Source organism: Sciurus carolinensis, chromosome X (assembly GCF_902686445.1).
Source record: "Sciurus carolinensis chromosome X, mSciCar1.2, whole genome shotgun sequence".
Taxonomy (NCBI): domain Eukaryota; kingdom Metazoa; phylum Chordata; class Mammalia; order Rodentia; family Sciuridae; genus Sciurus; species Sciurus carolinensis.
The window spans coordinates 1,336,607-1,361,192 of NC_062232.1; the positions used below are offsets into that span (position 1 = coordinate 1,336,607).

At 57.1% G+C, this 24,586-nt stretch overlaps 1 protein-coding gene across 3 annotated transcripts in view; it reads left to right on the forward strand.

The window, feature by feature from the left end:
• The first annotated feature begins 9,187 nt into the window (after positions 1-9,187).
• Positions 9,188-24,586, forward strand: part of Cd99 (CD99 molecule (Xg blood group)) — a 28,255-nt gene continuing 12,856 nt past the window's right edge. For 2 of the 3 annotated variants that reach the window (XM_047535808.1, XM_047535809.1), the window contains exons 1-4: positions 9,188-9,317; positions 22,033-22,062; positions 23,413-23,460; positions 24,043-24,087. In XM_047535808.1, coding sequence (XP_047391764.1) covers positions 9,245-9,317; positions 22,033-22,062; positions 23,413-23,460; positions 24,043-24,087 — 196 coding nt within the window. In that variant the 5' untranslated portion in view covers positions 9,188-9,244. The remainder of the gene's footprint in view (positions 9,318-22,032; positions 22,063-23,412; positions 23,461-24,042; positions 24,088-24,586) is intronic. The other variant, XM_047535810.1, reaches the window with a different exon arrangement.

Genomic DNA, 24,586 nt, shown 5'->3' on the forward strand with positions numbered 1-24,586 from the left:
CTCCAAATGGCCTCTGTTGAAAGTCTCTGCTCACAGATCCTTATTGATAAAGCCAGGCTTCTCCCTGCCTCCTGGGTCTCCCCAGGACTCTGCTTCCTTCACCCCTGTCCTCAAACACATCCTGATATGGTGTGGCCCTCACAAGGCCATTTCACATCCACCTTTATTTGTGTGGCCCTCCCAGCAAACCACAGGTCGAGGCTGAAAGTGACCCAAGGGGAGGAGACCCTGCTCCCCATTGGAGAATTCACAGGAAATGAAGCAACAAGACCCCGGAGCATCCATGGACCAGGACTCCATAACCCACAAAATGGCGGACTTGGCAATGGCGTGTTCATCACGGAACGGGTGTTTTGCCCAGAACGCAGTGGAGAGATGGCACTGCATAAATGCTCTGCATGGGCTGAAGCATCACGGATCCTCTGGAGATGACAGAAGCCCGTGGCTCAGAGCCCACTGAATTGGCCAGCGGCCAGCGTGGGTCTGTGTGCTCCCTAATGCAGCAGAGACGATGCCTTCTTTGGACTTTGTCTTGCAGTCATAATGTGAGGAGGCCCGTGGGGGAGCAAGGAGTTGGACTCAGGGTTGGAGGAATTCTAGGGACTGATTTTGCAACTTCCCGGGGCGTTGATAATTATTTCAAAATGCAAAGTTTAAAAAACATCACCATGTGTAAAAATCATACCAAAGCCAGTCATGGAACCTGGGCCATTTTTCATTTCCTGCTACGTTTCAAAACCCAAATCCCATCTGATGTCCTCAGATAACACTGTGGTGTTTGCCACCCAAACTAGTCCTGTCCTCCTCTTTCAAGGTGATTGACAACGTTCCCCTGTAAAGGAAAGGAACTCTACTGTGTGGGGCAGAAGCTTCCTGCCTGCTCGGAAATCACAGTGAGCCACTGACTCAGACCCACCAGGGGTCAGAGTGAGCTGTGGGATGGGTGAACGGATGGGTCAGAACGCTGTTTATTTATTTGCTGATTGAGAGAACATTCAAGGAAAATATCCAGGCATCCTTGTCTGATCCTAGAGTGGAATACAGAGGGACTCTTCCAATTTCAAGTTCCAGGCCTACTGCTTTGGGTTCTGCTGCTTGCTTTTGTAATAGTTATGGTTAGAAATTGCTTCATGGAACAATAAGGGCCAAGGGAGGGAAGATTAGATAGATACATGCATACATACGTACATGGACACATGGATGGATGGATAGATGCATGGATGGATGCATGGATGGACAGATAAGTAGGTAGGAAGATACATGCATACATTCATGGATGGATGGATGGATGGATGGATGGATGGATGGATGGATGGATGGATAGATGGACAGATAAGTAGGTAGGAAGATACATGCATACATTCATGAATGTATGGATGGATGGACACATAGATACACAGATGCATAGATGGATGAATAGATAGGTAGATAGATACAAGCATGGATACATGGATGGATGGATCAATGGATGCACAGATGGATGGATAGATAGGTAGGTTGATAGATAGATGCATAGCTTCATGGATGGATGGGTTCATACATGCATACATACACGGATGCATGAATGGGTGGATGGATGCACAGATGCATGGATGGATGGATTCATATATACAGCATGGATGGATGGATGAACGGATAGATATATAGATACATGGAAGGATAGATGGATGCACAGATATACACATACATGAATGGATGAATAAAAAGATACATGAATACTTTGAAGGATGGATAGATATATATGCACATGCATATATAGATGCATAGATGGATGGATAAATGAATGGATAGATAGATAAACAGATACATGGATGGACAGATAGAAAGTTACATGTATACATTGATGGATGGATGGATACATAGATGCATAGATGGATGGATGGACAGATAAGTAGGTAGATAGATGCATAGATACATGGATGGATGGACAGATGGACATATAGATAGGTAGATAGATACGTGTATAGATGGATGGATGGATGAATAGATGATACATAGATGCATAGATGCATGGATAGATAGGTAGATAGATTCATGCATAGATACATGGATGGATGGATTTATACATGCACAGATACATGTATAGATACATGGATGGATGGATGGATATATGTAGGTAGATACATGTATAGATGGATGGATAGATGGATGGATGGATGGATGGGCACATAGATGTATGGATAGATGAATGGGTAGATACATGCATAGATACATGTATAGATGGATGGATGGATGGTTGGATGGACACATAGATGCACGGATAGATGAATGGGTAGATACATGCATACATACATGGATGGATGGATATAGGTAGGTAGATAGATACATGTATAGGTGGATGGATGGATGGATGGATGGATGGATGGATGGATGGATGGTTGGATGGATACATAGATGCATGGATAGATGAATGGGTAGATACATGCATAGATACATGTATAGATGGATGGATGGATACATAGATGCATGGATAGATGAATAGGTAGGTAGATAGATACATGCATAGATACATGGATGAATGGATAGTTAAGAAAGATAGATAAATGAAAGGAGATTTAGTAAGGTATTGACACCTGTAATTATGGAGGACATGAAGGTTCACAACCCATCATCTGCCGTCCCAAGACCAGGAGGGCTAAAGGTGGTCGGTATTTGCTGACCTTCCTAGATGCACTGGGCAGCTGGATAAGACAAAACAGTGGCATCTCCACCTGAGCGTGCTCAGCACCTGCCATAAGGTCTGCAACTCTCTTGGCTAAATAAATGTTCGCTGGGGGAGTGGACGTTACCTGCAGCAGGAGTGCGCTAGAATATGCTTTCACCAGCTCAGCAGATATGATGCTGTGGATCATCCATGAAAGAGAGGGGGCAATAGGACAGCCCGTCTCTGAATGCCCCTTTGTTCCTGACGTGCTGCCCAAGGGACCAACAAGAACAGGCACCTGGGCCAGAAAGTCCAGCCACAGTTTATCTCGAGGGACACTGACCAGCTCTCTCTCACACACACTGGGAACCAGGGCAAGGCAGGATTATCTCTAGGAAGCTACTTTCTTGCCCTGGGACACTTGCTCCCTGACCTTTCAGGACTTTGCCATTCACCATAAAGAGGACACATCTTGTTTATTTTCTTTTGAAATTGGGTGGATCTTTATTTTTGTAAAAAAGACTACTCTGGAGAAGAGGATCATGAAGTCTGAGATAGAGTCCCTCTGTTTTCCCTTCTTCCTCCTGGACAGGCTGGGGTTCAATCTGGAGAGTCCCCCAGTGGTTCCTGGGTGGAAGGCTTGGTCCCCAGCACAGCAAAGTCCAGAGCTTGGACCTTGGGAAAGTAAGTGGATCACCAGGACTCTGACCTCTTCAGTGGATTAATCCACTATGGAATTCACAGCTGCATGGACTATTGGGAGGTGTGGAAACCTTAGGAGGTGGGCCCTAGTTGGAGGGAGTGGGTCTTTGGAGACCTGATGCTGAGGACTGTATTCTGTCCCTGGACCCAACCTCTCTCTCTGCCTCCTGGTGCCACGTCCTGAGCTGCTCTCCTCCTCCAGGCCCTTCCGCCATGATGTTCTGCCTCACCTTGGGCCAGAGTCATGGAGTCTGCCCACCATGGACTCAACCTCTGACACCATAAGCCTCAATAAACCAGGTGGTAACTCAAGGCAGGTGGGGTGTGGCTGGAGGAGGTGGGTCACTGGGGACATGACTTGGGGACTATATCCTGTCCCTGGTTCCTTGGGGACTATATCCTGTCCCTGGCTCCTTGGGGACTATATCCTGTCCCTGGCTCCTTGGGGACTGTATCCTGTCCCTGGCTCCATGGGGTTTAGATCTGGTCCCTGGTGAGCAGAGCTCTCTCTGCTTCCTGGTGCCACGTCCTGAGCTGCTCTCCTCCTCCAGGCCCTTCCGCCATTTTGTTCTGCCTCACCTTGGGCCAGAGCCATGGAGTCGCCCACCATGGACTCAACCTCTGAAACCATGAACCAGAAATCTTCCCACCTCTAAGCTATTTATGTCGAGTATTTTGTCATAGCAATAAAAAGCTCACTCACCTTCTGGGATCCAACTGCGATCCTGTGAGGATGCCTGAGTCATTGTGGATGGACCGGCGGCAGCTTCCTCAGGTGTCTTATCCAGGACTGAGCTCCTGGCCTGGCCATCTTGGTAACCAGGTCTTTTCCCAGGTTGGCTGCTCATTCTTTGTTCCGCGCTCTGTTGCTGCCATCTTGAAATTCTTCATACCTGTTTGGACAGAGTCCTAGATTTTCCTTCTGCATGGGACCCTGTAAACTAAGGTCTGCATGGTTCTTATCTCAGCCAGCAGCCAGCCTCAACCTCAGAAACCAGACTGAGTAAGGGACTTTCACCCCAGTCGGTCTTCTGTTGGAGCAGAAGAGCAGCTCTAAGCTGTGCCCATGTCGGTTCGTGAGCAAAATACACACAGTCGCTATTTTAAACTGTTGTGTCTGGGAAGGTGTGTGACACAGGTGATCAGAACCCTTAGGTATTTTAGAATTAGTAGGCATATGAGTTTTGTCCAAGTACCATTCTTTTCTATTGGGTGTGTATTTGCTTTCTGTTACTGTAAGAAAATACCTGAGGCAGTGACTTATGAAGAAAAGAGGGTCATTTCGTTTACAGTTTTGGTGCTGAAACAGGTTCTCGTTGGCTGAATCACTACATGCCAATGGCTAGTCTCTCTGAGGACGATGCCCCCTGTAACTTAAGGACTTCCCACTGGGCTTCACCTCTCAAAGGTTGAACCGACTCCCATATTCCCACCCTAAGGAGCAAACCTCCAACACACAGCAGTGTGTGTATCTCTGTGAGACAGAGGAGATGATTAAACGGCTTTGTTATCTCCGTGCACAGTGCTGTGTCAGTTTTCCGATGCTATGACAAAATACCTGAGAAAACCAACTTGGAACAGGAAAGGTTTGTCTGGACAGGATCAAGACTCCCACCTGGGTGTGGCCCTGACTCCCCACAGCGCGCTGACCCACCAGAGGCTGACCGTCTTTCTAAGCAGCCTCAAAGGCCAACAGGACTCAGGTTTCCAACGCATGCTTCCGGGAAGTGCCGTCTTTCTTGATTCGGTGCCCGGCTACTGGTGGGGTTTGCTCTGCCCACAAAGTCCTCCGTTGGACATCCCAGAGCTTCTAGATTTCTACAGAAGATCCCATCTGTGGTACGCTCGAGGAAGAACACACCCCGGGGCCAGAAGTCAAGTTTCTGATGATTCATGATGTTACTGTTTTAAAGGTGGGTGGGTCCCGAGCACCAACAGAGACATTGATCCTATGCATGCTGCGATTCTGTGTTCATATACACTGTACTCTGCCTGCAGATAGAGATAGAGATGTACTTTATTATATTTTAGAATATAGATCTTGCATTAATATTATATCTGCAATTATATATACTATTGTACACACTAGATATGCGATATCCAGATATAAATATATACTGTGTCTACAGATAGAGATGTGGATAGACTTTATTATATATAAGATAAACAGTACCTGCATCTGCTTAACACTATATATTGCAATTTTATATATGCTATATCTATACTATGTATGCAATTCTATATATTATTATACTTACTGTGCAAATGCAATCATATCTATTAATATATCATATATATCATAATATATATGATAATAATCATATCTATTAATATATCTGTGTCCATAGAGATTTAGATAGACTTTATTATCTATCTTTTTTAATTTAAATTTTTTATGTTATTTGTCCTAATGAGTTGTCCCTGACAGCAGAAGGAATGGATGCATTTTGACAGATCAGACATAAATGGAGGGTCATCTCTCATTTTTCTGATTGCACGTGTTGCAGGATCACATGGTCATGCAGTCAGATAAGCACACGAGGTCAGCATGTCTGTTTCACCTACTGTCCTTCCTACCCCACACCCCTCCGTATCTCATACTAGACAAAGGTGCCAAAAATACTCGCGGGAGAAAAGATGGCCTCTTTTACAAATAATGCTGTGAAAACTGGAAATCCATATGCAGCAAATTGAAGAATTAAGCCCCTCTCTCTCACCCTGCGCGGACCTCAGCGGACTGTGGATCAAAGACTCGGGCACTAGAACAGAGACCTCGGGCTAGCAGAAGAAAAAGCAGGCCCCGATCTTTACCATGTGGGCCTAGGACCCGGCTTCCTTAACAAGACCCCTGAAGCGTGAGAAGTTAATTATTTATCTGTCTCTTCTATTAGCACTACGCGTATTACTATATTTACTAGGTATATGCAATCGATATGCTTTGCTATATGTGCTGTGCATATGCAGCTTCATGTAAATTCGTATGTACGATGCATGTGCGCTCCTCTGCGGATCCTCCGCGGATCCTCTGCGCGATCCGCACCCCGGGAGCTGCCCCGCTGTTCCGCACACAGCAGACCCGCAGGAGGAACCACCACACGCTGCCGTGGGGAGGTGCCTGGACCTCCCCTGAGCAGCTGCTCGGGCCCCTGAGCAAGGAGGCCCCGGGTCCTAAGCAGAGCAGCTGCGGGGGCGTCGCTCCTCCTCTCGGTCTGAGAGCGGAGTGGGGGGTTAATGCGCCTCCTTCTGCTCCCCGGGCCTCGACCTGGAGGCCTCGCCTGAGCCTCTCACGCTAACGTGGAGATGCAGCCGTTGGGGCTGCGGAGGCTCCATCTCTGGTGGGGACCCCGCTCTGCAGGCCCTGCAGGGCCTTGGTTTCCTGGGGTCTGAGAGGCTGTAAGCCCCAGGGCTTAGGGGTCTGGGGGTCACTCTTGAGAAGGATTCCCATTTTTTAGGGGGCAACTGTGGAACGTTCCAGACGTGGGAAACGTGCTCCGGGAACCCCACCTTCCCACCCTGGGGCTGTATGAACCCGGCCCTGGAAAGGCCCTGGGCTGGGCAGCCGGGTGGGAGACCTTCCGGGAGATGCTCTCGGTTGTCCACGAGGAGGAGAAAAAGGTCAGCGGGAAGTTTTCAGGGACCTTGGCCGCCTGAGAGCATCAGAAACTGCTGACATGCCAGGCACAGGGGCGCAGGCCTGGAATCCCAGGGGCTACGGAGGTTGAGGCAGGAGGATGGCAAGTTCAGAGCAGCCTCAGCCACTTAGGGAGGCCCTAAGTGACTCAGCCAGACCCTGTCTCCAAATTGAAGGTCAAAAGGGCTGGGGACGCGGCTGTGTGGTTCAGCACCCCGGGATCAGCCCCTGGTACTCCCCCTCCAACAACAAAGCGTCCTTATCAAAAGGCTGGCTCGCCAGGATGAGCTGATTCAGCTGGCTGGCACTCCGCGGAGAACTTTATCTTCTCAAGTGCTCTCTCTCTCTGTCGGGCTCCTTGCTGTTCTGCGGTGGCCTGAAATTGGAGCCTGTCACCACTCGATGAACGCCAATAAAAACAAATAAGCAGAGTAGACAGAGCTCTATCAAAATAAACCGTGCTCCGGAGGCAGAACCAGCCAGGGCTGCCCCATTGCCCCGTGGTAGCCCGCAGAGCCACACGGCATGATTGAGCCTGCTGAGGAATCCTCCAGATGCCGTGGGGGTGGGGGGTCCAAACTGGAAAACATGCAAAACAATTCAGCATCCCCCCTCCCCCAAATCATTATTTTGAGCCAAAGAAAGGTCACATTTAAGAAGAAGAAGAAGAAGAAGAAAAAAAAAAAGCCCAAGGCATCTAATCGTGAGGCAGGACAAGAATGAGTCTTTGGAATTTGCCATCAGCATGAAGCCCCTTTTCATTTCTGTTTCACTCTCTAGCTGATTTACCTCATGGCTCCAAAATGGCTGCAGGGCCTCCAACCTTCCCTTGCTCCATGAGGGAAAATCTTGAGGCCTTTAAGGACTACAGTCTCCATTGTTCCCAAGTCTGCAACCGGGGTAAGGTGCGCACTGCAAGAGGGTGAGGGCTCTGCAGGAGGAGGAAGGGTAGCAGGCAAAGGAGGGAGAAGGGGCCGCCCTGGGTGGTCAACCCAGGTTCACTGCAAGACTTCAGGTGGAAAATGGATGCCTTCTTCTGGCGCCTCCAAACCAGGGTCACATGGTTGGGCTTTTATGGGACCATAAAACGATCAACCGGCTCCCCTGGATGCAGGTGTTCATGGCCCGAGTCTCAGCCTCCGGAGATGTGCACCATTCAGACCCCAGAGGTGGGCCCTGAGGCCAGAGCCAGCCCCTCCGGCCAGGTGACAGTCGCGGCCAGCTGGCCAGGGTGGGGCAGGCCCCTGAAGACACATGTCACCACCGCGGGCGGGAAGGACACCTGACGCGGCCTGCCTGCGGTTAGGCTGGGACACAGCCTGGGTCTGGCCAGCAGATGAGGCGGGATTGCAGCGTGTGACTCAGGGATCTGTCACGCGGGGAACCCCACTCCGGGTGGGTGGCGGAATGTCACACCCCCGGGGACAGAGGAACTGAAGCGAACCTGTGACGAGGACCAAGGTGTTTCTAATCCGGGACGGGGCACAGCACTGGCCTGGGATGGGGGAGGTTAGGCTCCGAGCCCACCGTGGGGCTGGCGGCCAGGAACTGGGGCGAGCCAGGGTGGGGATGGCATTTCCTGCCCATCCCCCCAGTGATTGACAGGCCCCATCCCCAGCCATCCTCACCCTTGGGCGCCTGCTCCCGGAAGCCGCCCAGCACGGAGGCCCCTGACAGGGAGATCTTGGGTCCTGCGCAGCAGGAGCAACCGTCCCCGCCGTCCCCGAATCCCCCCACCTCTGCCAGTGTCCCCTCTGCAAGCTCCCAGCCCTGCGACTCCAGGAAAGACGTGGGTGGGGAGCTGCCCGGGCGGCGAGGGGCCCCCGCTTTCCGAGCAGGGCCCCTTCCTGCGCTCCAGGGCCGGGCTGTCCCGGTAGCGGGGCCCGGATAAGGGCTGGCGAGAAGGAGGCTCTAGGGGTGGCGGGGAAGGGCCCGCGACCTTTCCGGGAAGGAAGGAGGTTTCCCTTGGCTACGGGTCCAAGCCGCCTTGGGGACCGGTGGCGGGCGGGGCTGGCCCTGTCCCGGGAAGGACAGAGCGGGGTCCTCCCGAGGGGCGCGCGCGGTGCGGTCTGCAGGTCGCGCGGGCTCGGCGGCCCCTGAGGACTCCAGGCTGGTGCCGCGGGGTCCTGCCCGGGGTTTCCAGCGGCCCCGGGTCGGGGCGTCGGCTGGGCGGGGCGGGGCGGCCCCTCCTCCGCTGCGGCCCCGCCCCGTCCGCTCCCGGGCCGCCCGCGCCGCACTCGCCGCCCGTCCCCGCCGCTCCGCGCACCATGGCGCGCCGGGCCGTCCAGGCGCTGCTGCTGCTGGGGCTGCTGGGGCTGCTGGGGCTGCTGCAGGCGCAGGGTGAGCCGGCCGCGCGTCGGGCGGGGCGCGGGGTGCGCACCTCGGGGTGGAGGCCGGGTCTCCGGCGGCCCCGGGCCCGCGCGGGTCTGTTCCCGGCGCAGTCACCGCGCTGCCTCCCGAGGCTCCCGCTCCGACCGAGTTCCGAGGGGCCCCCGGCGAACTTCGCACGGTCCTCGGCCGGTTCCCGCCGCGCCCCGGCCACTTGGGTCTCCACTCCGGCCGAGGGGCCCGGGGCTTGGTGGGCCGGCGCCGGGAGGCCGCCCGGAGCGCGTCCCCGAGCCACGCCCTGCTCCCGGGCCTAAATTTGGACTCGGCCGGGGGAGCCGCGGGCCTCGGAGGAGCGGAAGGGAGGGTGGGAGGACTTGGAGCCCCGCCGGCGCTCGGGAATCCTGGGCGGGAACCGGCCGCGGGACCACAGCCTGGTGGAGAAGCGACGAGGGGCGCAGAGAGGCGGCCCTACCCGATGGGCAGGGGCCTGTCACTCGGAAAAGGCGGAAAGAGTAGCGGAGAAGGCAAATCCCCACGCCCCCGGCCTGTAGCCCAGCCTCGATCGGGGGAGCCCCGGGCCCTCTGTTCTCAGGGACAATGTGCTGACGGCGTCCACGCTCAGAAAACGTATTCCAGGCACCGTACTGACTGTGCTTCCGTGGGTGGAAGCGAGGCAGAGGACGAACGGAGCCTGCTTCTTCGTGGGGAGCACTCTGGGTTTACCGCTGGCCTGTCCAGCTCTTCCCTGGCTTGTGTCTGGCGTCGCTTTACTGCAGAATTGGCAGAATTGGCGGAATTGGCGGGGCGGGTCCTGCTTTTGCAGGATTGGGGTGGAGAGGGGGCTGCCTCCTCTTGTTTGAGCCCCAAATAAGGCGTTTCGCTGTGTCGGCTTGGAGGGCCTCAGTGATGCATACGGAGACCACGAACCCCAAGGCTGTGATGGTTTCGGCTGTGCGGTTTGGAGGATGTGGTGGCTTCAGGGTGGAGCAGGGACCTGGAGGGGAAGCCGCAGAGGCTGCGGCGGCAAAGCCCAGAGAGAACCGCGCTCTTCCTTCCGCTCCCCACCCCTCTTTCCCTTCGGATCCTGCTGGGGCTGGAGACAGGTTGTTCCCAAGACACGCGCGGGTTTTGTCACGAATGTCTGGCGCCCCGAACACACGTGCCTGTAGAGCGCGCCCTTGGCTTGGTTTCCATGGGGTCGACGAACCTCTGAACTCCAGAAGGGTGTTAACGCCCGCCGCTGGTAACCCCGGGCTCCACGTCCCCTGTGTGGGGACACCCGCGTTTCCAGGCTGGCGCAGTAATTCCAGGGGAGTAGATGCGGGTTAGAGAGAGACCCAAGAAGAGAGGGAAGGTCTACTTTAAATGTAGCACGGTTTCTGATTGGATGACGTTGCCCACTCCCCTCAGGGGGGGGCTTTGGGGTGGTTTTGCCCTCTGGGGTCTCGATTGAATGGTTTTGTCCCAGGGGACACTTGGCAATGCCTGGACACAATTTTGGATTGTCCCAACGGGTGGCGGTAGGAGTTGCTACTGGAATCTGGTGTGTGGGGACCAGAGAGGCTGATCAGCCTCCCAGAGCGCACAGCAGGAGGAATCACCTGCGAACACCCATCGCGCACAGCGGGTGTGGACCTACAACAGGCGTCTGGGGAGCAGCCACTTTCTCCAGTTAGGAGCATCCCATCCCGGGCTCCCAGCTAGCACCAGTCCCTGGCCGGTCCCTGTGACATGGGTACTCACCTTACCTCTGGGAAACAATGATGGTCACTTCAATTCTTGGCAGAAGTGGTTTGGCTTTGTCCTGGGCCTTGGCACAGTGGCCTGCGGGAATGGAAATTCCCAAGTCCCTCCTGCAGGAAGTCTGCTTCTCCTGGTGGTCCCTGTGCACGTCTGGACGGAGGAGACCTGAGGATGGCCAGCGTGTCCCTGGACACGTATGACCCGAGCTTTGGGCTCTGGCCGATAGTTCTGTGGCTGTCCCTTGAACTTCTTGCCCTGGCTGTTCTGTGCCCAGTGCCCGAGCTTCCAGAGAGAGCTGGACCCTGCGGGCCCGGCGGGCGCATCTGCAGCCAGGAGGGTCGGAAGCCGCCCGCAGGGTGAGCCTCGCTCCAGGCGGGACAGGAGCGGAGGCCTCTGTCCTGGTAACTCCACGTCCTGCTTCTGAGCAAACACAGGCCTTCCCGGACCCCTGGTCTTCGTCTCCTTGAGCTCAGCAATGCTTCATGTGTTGGGGTGGGCGACGGGCTCAGGTCTCTCTGCCACGGGACCTGTCAATCACTCAGGCTCTTATCTGTTCATGGAAGCAGCCGGCCACCCAGGGATGGGAGGGCTGCCGACCTGGCCCTGGTGGAGGTCCAGGAGACCCACAGGACACAGCCAGGTCTTGTCACTTCTCACGTGTTCTGTCCCTGAGGCCTGAGTGTCCGTCTACCTCAGGTGAGCAGAAAGGTTGCTCACTTGGCCAGGCGCGGTGGTGCACGCCTGTCCTCCCAGCAACTCAGGAGGCCGAGGCAGGAGGATGGCAAGTTGGAGGCCAGCCTCGGCAATTTGGTGAAGCCTTAAGCAGCTCAGCGAGATCCAGTCCCAAAATCAATCCGTCCATCAATCAATAAAAAGGGCCAGGGCTGAGGCTCAGTGGTAAAGCACCCCTGGGTTCACTCCAAGTACCAAGCTAAAACCCCATTTTTAAAAAATAGAGAAGGAGAGATTGATCCATCCCTGGCTCTTCGTTTTTTTTTTTTTTGTTTGTTTGGTTTTTTTTTTTTTTTTTGATTGATTCCTGTGATTGTCAGGGGAGCCCATGTTTACAGAGGGATCTGCCACAGTCCTAATGGGGACATTTCTCTTTCCTGTGGATAGAGAGACATTTTCCAAATGTCAGAGGATGACCTGTGTTTGAAAATTAACCGCCGGCCAGCAAAACAATCACGGTGCAACTCTGTAATCCCAGCTGGGTTCTGAGCTGAGGGCAGGTGGCTTTCCCCACGCCTCCAGGTCCTGGGTTGCTGCAGGGCTGCAGCTGGATCAGGATGCAGGCTGGGCAGCAGCCGGGTCAGGATGCAGGCTGGGCAGCAGCCAGGTCAGGATGTAGGCTCACCTGCAGCTGGGTCAGGATGCAAGCTGGGCTGCAGCTGGGTCATGATGCAGGCTCAGCAGCAGCTGGGTCAGGATGCAGGCTCAGCAATAGTTGGATCAGGATGCAGGCTCAGCAGCAGCTGGATCAGGATGCAGGCTCAGCAATAGCTGGGTCAGGATGCAGGCTCAGCAGCAGCTGGGTCAGGATGCAGGCTCAGCAGTGGCTGGGTCAGGATGCAGGCTCAGCACCAGCTGGGTCAGGACGCAGGCTCAGCAGCGGCTGGGTCAGGATGCAGGCTCAGCAGCAGCTGGGTCAGGATGCAGGCTCAGCAGCAGCTGGGTCAGGATGCAGGCTGGGCTGCAGCTGGGTCAGGATGCAGGCTCTGGGAGGCAGCAATAAATCTTGCATGTTAAAACAGCGGGAGTTTGAATGATCCGTGCACAGAGATGGGTGGCGGAGCTAAGGAGCTGCTCTGATTGTGACACACTGTGTCCACGTGCTACACTGCACCCGTCAATATGCACCGTTATTATGTGTCAATTATATTCACATATATATGTTTACATAGTCAGAGCTGGGGGAGGTGGCAGAGGCCTGTCATCCCAGCACCTGGGGAGGCTGAGGCAGGAGGATCTCAAGTTCAAATCCAGCCTCAGCCAAAGCGAGGCCCTAAGCAGCTCAGTGAGACCCTGTCTCTAAATAAAATGCAAAATAGGGCTGGAGCGGTGGCTCCATGCTCAGGTGCCCCTGAGTTCAATCCCTGGTGCCAAAACCTAACAAACAAACAAACATGAGGCATGAAAGTAAATAAACAATCATGTCAATTGAAAAATGAATTTCTGGGCGAAGACTGTGGTCTTAAAAAATCAGCTGCCAGTCCTGGAAAACCCCTCCACCAAGGTTAAAAGGGAAGAAAATCATCTTATTAAATAAGTGCAAACCAGACGGCAGGAGGAGTCTCAGTTCTCCAAGCAGGAGCGGGGCCGGCCCTTTTGCGGAGCCAAGCGGACTCCGCGTCCAGGGCTGGGGGGGCCTAGTTAGCTCTCCAGCCGGGGCCTTGGCCTGGTGCCGGGAGTTCATCCTGAGTTTCCCGAGCAATCAGGGAGGCCCCGGGTCCCCAGTGGGCTGCAGAAACCGACTTCCCATCTGGAACTTGGAGCAAAGTTTTGCAACCCGTGTACACGGAGGTGCGCTGGGTGCTGCAGGCGCCTCCTCTGGACATGCGCAGGCCTGCCAGCCTTAGGGCGGAGCCTCCGCAGGAAGTCCCGTTTCTAAATGCACCAGGTTTAAAACTTAGAGGTGCCGGGGAGCCTCCTCCCTGGTTTTCCAGCAGGAGAATGAACTTTGGATTTCAAACCTGGATTCACCCTTGCAAAAGAAAGACCCGGACCCGGCGCTGTGGCTCCGTCCGAGGGCGCTGGCCTCGCGGGTGAGGCCCTGGGTCCCATCCTCGGCACCACGTGAAAATAAACAGAGATCTGGTGTCCCATCTACACCTAAAATAATATTTTTTTAAAAAGACCCAAAAGCCAAACACACATTTCCCCCCCTAGAATTAATCCCTTAGGGCAAACTAAGAGTTTATTTCACTTTGACTTTTGTTTGTTTGTTTGTACTGGAGATATTTAACTGAGCCCCACCCCCAGCCCTTTTTATTTAAAAATTTTTAAAATTACTTTTTAAAATTGATTTTATCTGTTTTTTTCTTGGTACCAGGGATGGAACCCAGGGGGGCTTAACCATTGAGCCACAGGTCCAGCCTTTTTTAGTTTTTATTTTGAGATAAGATCTCGCTAAGTGGCTGAGGCTGGCCTCCAACTTGCCATCCTCCTGCCTCAGCCTCCCGAGCTCCTGAGCTGACAGGCACCGCACCACCGGGCCCCGACTTAACTAAGAGTCTGTCGCAGGGTCATCGCCTCCTTCCAGGAGCAGGTGGGCTGCGTAGACGGGCTGGTGGAGGCGACTTTGGTGGTGGCAGGGTCCTCGGGCTACAGGGGCAGCTATACGCCCTGGCCCTGGACCTTTGGTGCGTTCGCCGCGTTCCCTGGAGGTAGGGCGGCGCCTAACGGCCGCGATGGCCCTGCACTGATAAGGGGCACCGTTTCCACATTTCCAGGGACCAGCGAGAGTCTCTGGGTGCTTCCTGTGGCTTGCGCGTGGGTGGGGCCGGCCTCCTGGGTGACTCACTGGCCGCCCCTGCCCCTCCCCGGGCGTCCCCGGTTCCCCTTTCCCTTCCCCCCCGCGGGAGACGCAGCCCGCTCACCAGGGCCCTTGCGCGGCCCAGCGGAGGAGCAGCTCGGCCGGGAGCTCTGCTAAGTCAGCACCGGGGGGGTCGCTTGTGTCCGTCCCGGGCTGGGGCGCGAAAGGTCTCCGGCCCCGCGATGGCCTCCGAAAGCCTCTGCAAATCCAGACCTTGTGTTCTGCAAGGGGCGTCTGTCCATCTGCAAGGGGAGTCTGTCCGTCTGCAAGGGGCGTCTGTCCATCTGCAAGGGGCGTCTGTCCGTCTGCCCGGTCCCCCCGAGGCTGCAGCCCGCCACGGATCCCCCAGGAGGGCGTTGGTCTCAGCTTCCTCCTCAGGATGAGCTCGAGTCTGCTGAGCTGTTCGGTCCCCCAGGGGCTCTGCCGCCTCCGGGGGTCCCCAGGCCTGGGAGGCCCTGGATTCCCCGTCTGCACGTGGCTCCTGCTGCTTCTGACGGAATCATTATCTCCTGGCATCCTGGCAAACGCTGAGCCGTCCCGGGCCAGATGGAGACCAGGAGGTGCCGGCCATGCGGCGGGAACACGGTGGCCCCCTGAGGGATAAGGGGACAGAGGGGGACAGACGCAAGATACATGGCGTCGTCCTTGGGCCTGAGCCGAGTGGGAATGGTGGAGACCGATGAGACTAGGATGGAGTGTGATCAGAGAGGGAACTTCCGCCATCCACTTCCTGGGATTCTGCTTTTTCTCCAACCCAGCCCTGGCCTCTTGCCTGAAATGTCACTCGGTGAGGCTTATGTGGGTAATGGTGGAGAGATCAGGACTGTTGTGATGGGGCAACAGCATTGGATTTTATTCTCCTTAGCCTGCATCCCCTCCTTCATACCTATCTTTTAGGATATGACCCTTTGCCAGAGCTCAGGAATGGAAGCAGCTCCTTCCACTCCTGCCAGGTCCTTCTTCCTGTATCAGATCCCCTTAGCAAAACCTGTAGATTTAATCCCTTGAATTGCTCCCTACCCATCTCTCCCTCCCTCCCTCTCTCTCTCTCTCTGCCTCTTTTTCTCTTTTCATTTGGCCTCCTCGTTTGAGACTCAATCCTAGCCTCTTTCCAGGACTCGGAAAAGCCCTGTCCAGGGACCCCCTTAAATTCAGGGTTTTTTGAAAGCCCCGCAGTGGGTCTTAATGTGTGGCCTGGTTGTTGTCAGGAATCCTTGACCTTGACCTTTTGCTTCTCTGGTCCTTCTGTGACCCCTGCTGTGTGGATTTCTCTTGAGGAGCAGAAACATCCGTGTGTGGCTTCCAGTTTTCAAACCAGGTCCAGGTCTGTCACGTCACGTTAGTGGGAGCCTTTAAGCCCTTAAGATGTTCATCATAGCCAGACGGGATCCCGGGGCTCAGGAGGCTGAGGCAGGAGGATGGCAAGTTGGAGGCCAACCTCAGCAACTTAGCAAGGCCCTAAGCAACTCAGACCCATTCTCTCTCTAGATCAAATATAAAAAGAACTGGGGATGTGGCTCAGTGGTTAGGCACCTCTGGGTTCAATCCCTGATTTAAAAATAAAATATTTATTTTAGGCCTTGGTGCATGAAGTCATTTAGGGCAGAGGGTTCAGCAGCTCGCTGACGATCACATGGTCAGCCCAGGAAAGGTGCCAGTGGACACTGGCCTTCTGTGGATGGCAGGACCCGGGTGTTGCAGCCGCTGGGCTCGGGAACGTGCAGCTGTGTGAAGTTCAGAGGGGCCTGCAGACCACGGGGCAGGAGGAACAGCAGCCTGGGTGTGGGTGACAGACGGAAGGTGGCGCATGGGGGAGTCAGCACCCCAGGGGAGATGGCGCACGGAACCCAGGAGCAACCGAGCGACCGTCACCCACCAGGGGTCTCCAGCTCCTGAGGAATTATGTGTTCCCGCCCTTGATGTCCTTTTACAGACAAGCTGCCGTCCACCCACCTACCCACTCACTGATCCACCATCCATCCATCCACCCATCCATCCACCCACCCATCCATCCATCCATCCATCCACCCATCCATCCACCCATCCATCCACCCATCCATCCATCCATCCATCCATCCACCATCCACCCACCCATCCATCCATCCACCCATCCACCATCCACCCATCCATCCACCCATCCATCCATCCATCCATCCACCCATCCATCCACCCATCCACCATCCACCCATCCATCCATCCACCCATCCATCCACCCATCCACCATCCACCCATCCATCCATCCATCCATCCACCCATCCATCCATCCATCCACCATCCATCCATCCATCCATCCACCATCCACCCATCCACCCATCCATCCTCCCATCCACCCATCCATCCATCCATCCATCCACCCATCCATCCACCCATCCACCCATCCACCCATCCATCCATCCATCCATCCATCCACCTATCCATCCATCCATCCACCCATCCATCCACCCATCCACCCATCCACCATCCACCCATCCATCCATCCATCCACCATCCACCCATCCATCCATCCATCCACCATCCACCCATCCATCCTCCCATCCACCCATCCATCCATCCATCCACCCATCCACCATCCACCCATCCATCCATCCATCCACCATCCACCCATCCACCCATCCATCCTCCCATCCACCCATCCATCCATCCATCCATCCATCCACCCATCCATCCTCCCATCCACCCATCCACCCATCCATCCACCCATCCATCCACCCATCCACCCATCCATCCATCCATCCATCCATCCATCCACCTATCCATCCATCCATCCACCCATCCATCCACCCATCCACCCATCCATCCATCCATCCATCCACCCATCCATCCATCCACCCATCCATCCATCCATCCACCCATCCATCCTCCCATCCACCCATCCACCCATCCACCCATCCATCCATCCACCCATCCATCCACCATCCACCCATCAATCCATCCATCCACCCTTTATATTGATTGACAGCAACCACAGGGGCAGGTGACACTGCAGCCGAGCTTGCCAAGCCGCCGGGCACCGCGCTCTGCCCTAAGTGGCCCGGGCACCGGGGCGTCTGCGTCTCAGGAATCGCGCGCGCCGCGGGTCTGGGAGCGCGGCTGGTTCTGCGGCTGCAGAGCGCGCACGACTTTCCTCCGCGAGGGCGTCGGGGTGTCCCGGTGAGCGGGCCGCGGCCTCCCAGGGCCTTGCAGGATGAGTAGGAGTTCGTGGACCGCAGGGCCCCCGCAAGTGCTCTGGAAGCAGAAGCACAGTTTAAAAACGCGCTGCGTGTGCAGCCGCGAGGCCTGGGAGGCTCGCTCCGGGGGGCGCTCCTCCGCCTCGCTGGACCCCGGGACCGCCGTCTGACGCTGCGCAGGCGGTCAGCTTTGTACAACAGTGACTCCGAACTACCAGAATTGAGCCGGGTGCGGTGGCGCCGGCCTCTCATCCCAGGGACTGGGGAGGCTGAGGCCGGAGGATGGCAAGTTGGAGGCCAGCCTCAGCCACTGAGTGAGGCCCTAAGCAACTTAATGAGACCCTGTCTCTAAATAAAATATGAAAAAGGGCTGAGGAGGTGGCTCAGTGGTTAAGCCCCCTGGAGTCAACCCCCAGTGTTGAAAAAGAAACAGAAGGAGGGAGGAGGAAGAGGAGGAGGAAGAATGTGCCATAATTAGCTGCACAACTATTCAGTTCCCATTCGGGGCTTCAGAGCAGACTTAGGGAGGTACACAGAAGCCGGTGGGCTGACAACACTTAGGACTGGCCTGGATTTACAAGGCTGTGTCTTGTTTCCAGGGAGCTCAATTGGGGGTCGCGTGTGGCTGGAGATGAACTTGGAAATGGAGTTGGGGTACCACGTTAGGTGCTGGTGCCTACCCAGGAACGCTGAGCCCCGATATTCCCCCCCGGTGGGGTCCTTGAGCTCATTAACCACACCATCCCCACCCCAAACACAGTATCGGCCTCCAGGGGTGAGGCCCAGGTGTAGGTTCACACAAGTTCCCAAGTGCCGGAGATCCAACCCCAGGGCCTTTGCACCTGCTAGGCACGTGCTCGACCACTGAGCTACACTACCCAGGCCTGTCTGTGCTTTTATTTTTAGACAGGGCCTCACTAAGTTGCTGAGGCTGGCCTCCAACTTGCTGTCTTCCTGCCTCAGCCTCCCAGGTGGCTGAGGTGACAGGTGTACACACCTTTGCTTAGCAACACTGAGCGGGAACAGGTGCTGGCCGGCTCTGCTCCTCCTCCTTCCCCTCCTGCAGGGCGTCCTGGAAGTTTTTCGTGGGGTTTCAGAAGGGCTCAGCGCCTGTGAGGCCGGAGCGTGCTGGGGACTGAGGTGCTGAGACCGGGCTTGGTGTGCTGACCGAGCCCGCCATCGCGCATGCGCAGTGTAAAGCGACCTGCTGTTTGCACAGAGCCTACCGCCGTGTCCGGCGGACTAGACAACTGGTCACAGCCGAGGCCAGGCCGGTCCCTTTCAGGCTTGGTCGGGGGAAACCTGGTTCCAGTCACCGCGTTTTTCGGGAAAGCCTTGGCTCCGAGCCTGGTTGCATAGAGAGTTTCTCAGCGTAGAGAAGGTGACGCAGCGGCCAGGAGGCAGGGGAGCCTGCGGCGCTCGGCTGCAACATTGTTGCCACTCAGCGTAGAAACGGCGCCCCGGGAAAGCGGGACCTGGTCTGCAGAAGGGAGCTGCGGGGAGCCAAGCGCAGGCTCGGCGCTGGAGGAAGCGCGCTGAGCGGCCCGGTGCAGCGGCAGCCCTTCTGTTCTGTGCCTCCAGGAACAGGTGGAGCGCGCAGCCTGCGCCGCCCGCAGACCCCAGGCCCTGTGTGACTGATGGGACCTTTGCGCCCTGCTTCCCGCAGCCCAGGCGGTCCCCGGAATGCTTTTGCTCCCGTCCCAACCCCTGCGTGCCTGCAAGGAGCCAGTCTGCAGGCTCCAGATGCCCGCCCCTGGGGCCCGGCGCGCTTTGGAGGTCCGGGCGGCGCCCGCCCCGCCTCTTCTTGTTTTGCGAGTTTCCTGGCCGCGCGGCGGAGGAAGGATCTTTGAATCAGAAGGGCGTGTCAGTCAGGGTGACTCAGGGCCATCTGTTGGGACTCGCCCTGGATGAGTCATCCGCGGGTCCCCGGCACATCTGGAGGTGGGCGTGGGCGGGGCGGCGCAGCGGCAGCTTCTCTGCAAACGGAGGAAGGATCTGACCGACGCCTGGACAGTCCACGGGGCTCCCGGCGCGTCTGGGCGCGGTGGTGCCCCGAGTTTCGCGGTATTGAAGGGGCAGCGGGCAGCCTCAGAAATGGCTGAAAGGCTTGCAAATAAGGGTTTTCTGCAGACAGCACGCAACTCCCCTGCCCGCTGCCCGGCGCTCCGGGGAGTCTGACTCGGTTGCTTTGCTTGTGACGCATGGGGACTTGAGTCCCGCCGCCCCAGGGCGCAGCCGCGGGTTCCAGTGGCCACGTGGATTTAGAGCGCTCTCGGCGTCCGCGGGGGGTTCGGCCCTGGCAAGGCGCGGACGCCTGGGAGCTGGCAGGGCTCTGCAGGACGCCAGGCCCCGGGACTCTTGGGAAGGACCTTCCCTGCGCGTTGGGCCGGCGGGGCTTCCTCCCCTTCCTCTCGGGTGTGCGCGGGGCGGCGCCGGGCAGCAGATCCAGGTCCTACTCCGGTGGGTTTTGTAGGTGACGGAAGAGCCGAAGGTGAGGGCAGGGCTTTGCGTCTGCGAGGAGGAGGAACCTGGGGCAGAAGAGGAGACAGGGAGGCGGAAACCGAGGTCGGGGACCCAGTGGGCCGCGGGGTTTTCTGAAGGCCTTTCTGAGTCTCACTTTGCCGCGTCCCCCGTAAGATGACATGATCTGTGTGTCGGGTACGCCTGCAGCCTCAGCATCATGGCAGCAACACTCCCCATAGCCCAGAAGTGGAAACACCCTAGCATGAGCCCGTAGAGAACTCCGGGCGCAGAATGGAATAGTATGCAACCGTGAAAAAGGCGGGCTCTCCCTGTCTCTGGTGACAGCGTGGCTGGAACTGGAAGACATTGTGTGAAGTGAAATAAGCCGGTGCAGAAAGGCAGAGAAAAGACGTTCCCGCTCTTCTGTGCAATCCACAGAGTTGATCCCAGAGAAACAGGAAGTACAGAGCCGAGACCCGGGGTTTGGGGTGGAGGAAACAAACGGGAACAGAGTCTCGGGGAGGGATCAGTTGGTGAGCTGTGCTTGGAACCCAGCGGGGGGGGGGGTGACGATGTGCCTCGAAGGTGGACACCCCAGCTGGAGTCCAATGTCCTCCCGTGAAGCCCCTGAACTCAGCACTCCCCATGCGCCCCTGAAGGGGCCAGCCTGCTGTGGGGGAGCTGCCACGCCCGGCTGTCCTGCACCACCAGGAGCACACGCTACACCCACGCACACGCACGGACACACATGCACACACATGCACACCCACATGCACACATGCACAAGCACACACACCTGCACATACACACGCGTGTGCACACGCATGGACACACATGCACACACATGCACACACACATGCACACATGGACACACATGCACAAGCACACACCTGCACATACACACGCGTGTGCACACGCATGGACACACATGCAAACACACATGCACATACACATGCATGTGCACACACACGGACACACAAATGCACACACCCGCACGCACACACACATGCACACACATGCACACCCCTGTGCACACGTGCAAACACATGTGCACACACCAGCACACACAAACATACATATGCACGGTGCTCATGGAACCCACAGCACACACCCGGACCACACCCACACAGCTGCCCAAAGGCACACCACACCCACACGCCCACAGAACCACACAACACCTGCACAGAGGCACACACACTGCTACACGAACACGCGCCACACCCACAGAGCTCCACAAACACAGACCCAGCAGAGTCCTGCACCCCTGCACGCTCACACACACACAGCCACACGCCCGCGTCTACAAGAACTCTGTCTACACCTTGTCACCTGCCACCAGAATACACCCACACGCCTGGCCACGCGCACACGGCGCACACGGCGCACACCCACCCGGCTACACAAATGCACACACAGCCACGCAGCCCACCCAACCTCACCCCCGAGCCACCGTGCCCGGAACACACCTGCGCGCACACTCAGCCCCCACGGATGCACGTGCGCACACTCACGAGCGCACACGCACAGGCCCCTGCACGCGTGGACACACACAGTCCCACAGAAACCCACGCGCACCGTGGCCGCGGCCACCTGAGCGGGAGTGAGTGGCGCCTCCCCGGCAGGGCGACCCCAGGGGACTCCGGCTTTAAACCCGCCTGCTCCCCGGAGGCGACGCCCTCGGCCCCACACGGGTCTCCCTGTTGGGCGTGGAAAGCAGCGTCCGGGCCGCGCAGGGTCCAGGCTGCTCAGAGCCGCGGACGGCAGGGCGGGGACGTCCCTGCCCCTCCTGATGGCTGACCTGGCTTCCCTTTCCTTCTAGATCAGGGGTTCGACCTGGCCGATGCCCTCGGTGAGTAGCCGGCCAGCCTCACGGCAGCCGCAGGGACAGGCGGGGACGCGCGGCCACCAGGTCCACCCCGGCGCTGCCCCCGCTCAGGCCCTGCACACGGGGACCTGGGAGCCCTGCGCCTGCGGCCGGGCAGGGGAGGGGGCCACGGCCACCTGCTCTCTCTGTCCCAGGCCTGACGTCCCCTCGGCCTCCCGCTCTTCTTCAGAGACCCCGAGCTGGGGAGAGGCGTCCACCTGGCCCCTTGTCCCTGTGCTGGGCTCGGCTGTGGAGCCGGCTCCTGACCGTCATTCTCTAGGGCGGAGGCTGGGACCAGAGGCTGAGCCCTGCACAGGCTCAGGGAGGCTCCTTCCTGCCTCTCCAGTTCCTGGGCTCCAGGTGGCCCTGGGCTGGTGGCCCCAGCCCTCCAGCCTCTGCCTCCGTCTCCACGTGGCTCCTCCTCTGTGTCTGTGTCTCCTCTTCTGTCTCTTGTGAGGACACGGCCATGGCCTCAGGGCCACCCTGACCAGGAGGAGCTCCTCTCAGGGTCCTGCACTCACTGCCTCTGCAGAGACCCTGTGTCCACACCAGGTCCCCTGCACAGGTTCTGGGTCAAGATGTGGACAGGACCAGCCTCTTCCCATGGAGTCCAGCTGCCTCCACAGGCTCAGGGAGGCTCCTTCCTGCCTCTCCAGCTCCTGGGCTCCAGGTGGCCCTGGGCTGGTGGCCCCAGCCCTCCAGCCTCTGCCTCCGTCTCCACGGGGCTCCTCCTCTGTGTCTGTGTCTCCTCTTCTGTCTCTTGTGAGGACACGGCCATGGCCTCAGGGCCACCCTGACCAGGAGGAGCTCCTCTCAGGATCCTGCGCTGGATGCTTAACCGCTGAGCCGCATCCCCAGCCTTTTTTATTATTTTCAGACAGGATCTTGCTAAGTTGCTGAGGCTGGCCTCCAACTCACGATCCTCCTGCCCCAGCCTCCCCAGCTGCTGGGATGACAGGCGTGTCCTCCCACCCCTGGCCCAGCTTCCATTCTTAAAGGGGGCGGCCCCCTCTCTGTCCTGGGCCACCCTTGACCTTGAGGTCTGGAACCTCCAGGGGAAACGATGTTGAACGTGGTCTCCGGAAATTTCTCAGGAAACGAGTGGTCCTTCCAAAATAAAAGAGACTGTATCTATAAAGCTCAGTTAGAAATAAAGAGGTCAATGCACAGAAGGGAGGCCGGGAGAGCCAGGGCAGGGGAAGCCCTGGGGCCTGAGGAGCAGCCAGCCATGCCAGGTTCGCAGGGTCATGTCCGAGTGGTCACTGTGTGAGGGACGTGGTCGACTGGCCCGGGTTCACTCTCTCTGATTTTTCTCTTTTCTTAATTTCTTTTTAGGGGACGATGAGAAGAAACCAACTCTCCCTCCAAAAAAGCCCAGTGATGGTAAGAAGATAAAGTCCCCGTCAGGCAAAAAAAGAAAGAGGAGATTCTTGCTCCGTCTAAATTCTTAGATGCTTGCATAGGATCTAAGTGGCTGAGGCTGGCCTCCAACTTGGCATCCTCCTGCCTCAGCCTCCCGAGCCACTGGGATGACAGACGTGAGCCTGCCGTCCCACGGAGGCTGTGTGTCTGTAGGAACCACAGTCACCTGTCTCACGGTGTCATGGGGACAGAAGCCGTTAGGTCAGGACAAGGTACTGGGACCCTGAGAAGGTCCGGGCCTCCGTGGGGGGACGTGCTAGGGGCTCTCCCAGAACAGAGAGGCCCGCGCAGAGCTGTGTGCACGCGCGGAGCGCAGTTGCCGACCCACAGTCTGGCGTGCGCGATTGCTGCAGAGATGTGGCGAGCTCGGAGGCTCGTGAGGGAGGCTGGTAGAGGCCCGTCCTCCTGTTCCGGCCTCCGCTTTGGGGTTTGAGCCTGGTCGTAAGCGCTGGGTCCTGCTGCCCCGCCCCGGGTGACCCGCACATCTGTGCGAGAGCCCCGCAAGCGGGACTTTGGAATCGACCCCCTGTTTCTCACTTTTAGGGGACGACTTTAGTTTGGAGGACGCGCTGGGTGGCGGAGGACATGGTGAGTGAGCTCCCGTCTCCCCGTGTTGAAGCCTCGTGCCTTTGCTTTTTACCCTGTGGAAAGGCAGGGCCTCCCTCAGCGGCCGGGGGCTGCGGGTGGTGCGGGCGGCTGATTGCGTTTTTAACTTATTTGTTTAAAACTCCGCGCCCGCTTTTATTTCACCACGATTCCGGGCTGGGGTTTTCCCCCTTTTGTCGATGCTGTGCCTAAAGTCACAAGCAGAAGGACCGTGGAGGAGGTGGCACCCTCCATCTGGGGCCAGGCTCTCAGAGGTCCCAGTCCGTAGACAGCAGCCTCTCGATTCCTGGAGGCTCCAGGGCGAGGCTGGATAGTATGGAGGACGGTGTGGCCGAGGGAAGCCGCGCCCACGGTGACCGGGAAGCAGAGAGAGTCCACTCTCCAGCGGCAGGATGAACACCCCAGAGCCAGGACCTGCCCGCCTCCTCCACCGCACCCCACCTGCTCCACGGCACCCGGTTAATCGCATCAAGGATTCATC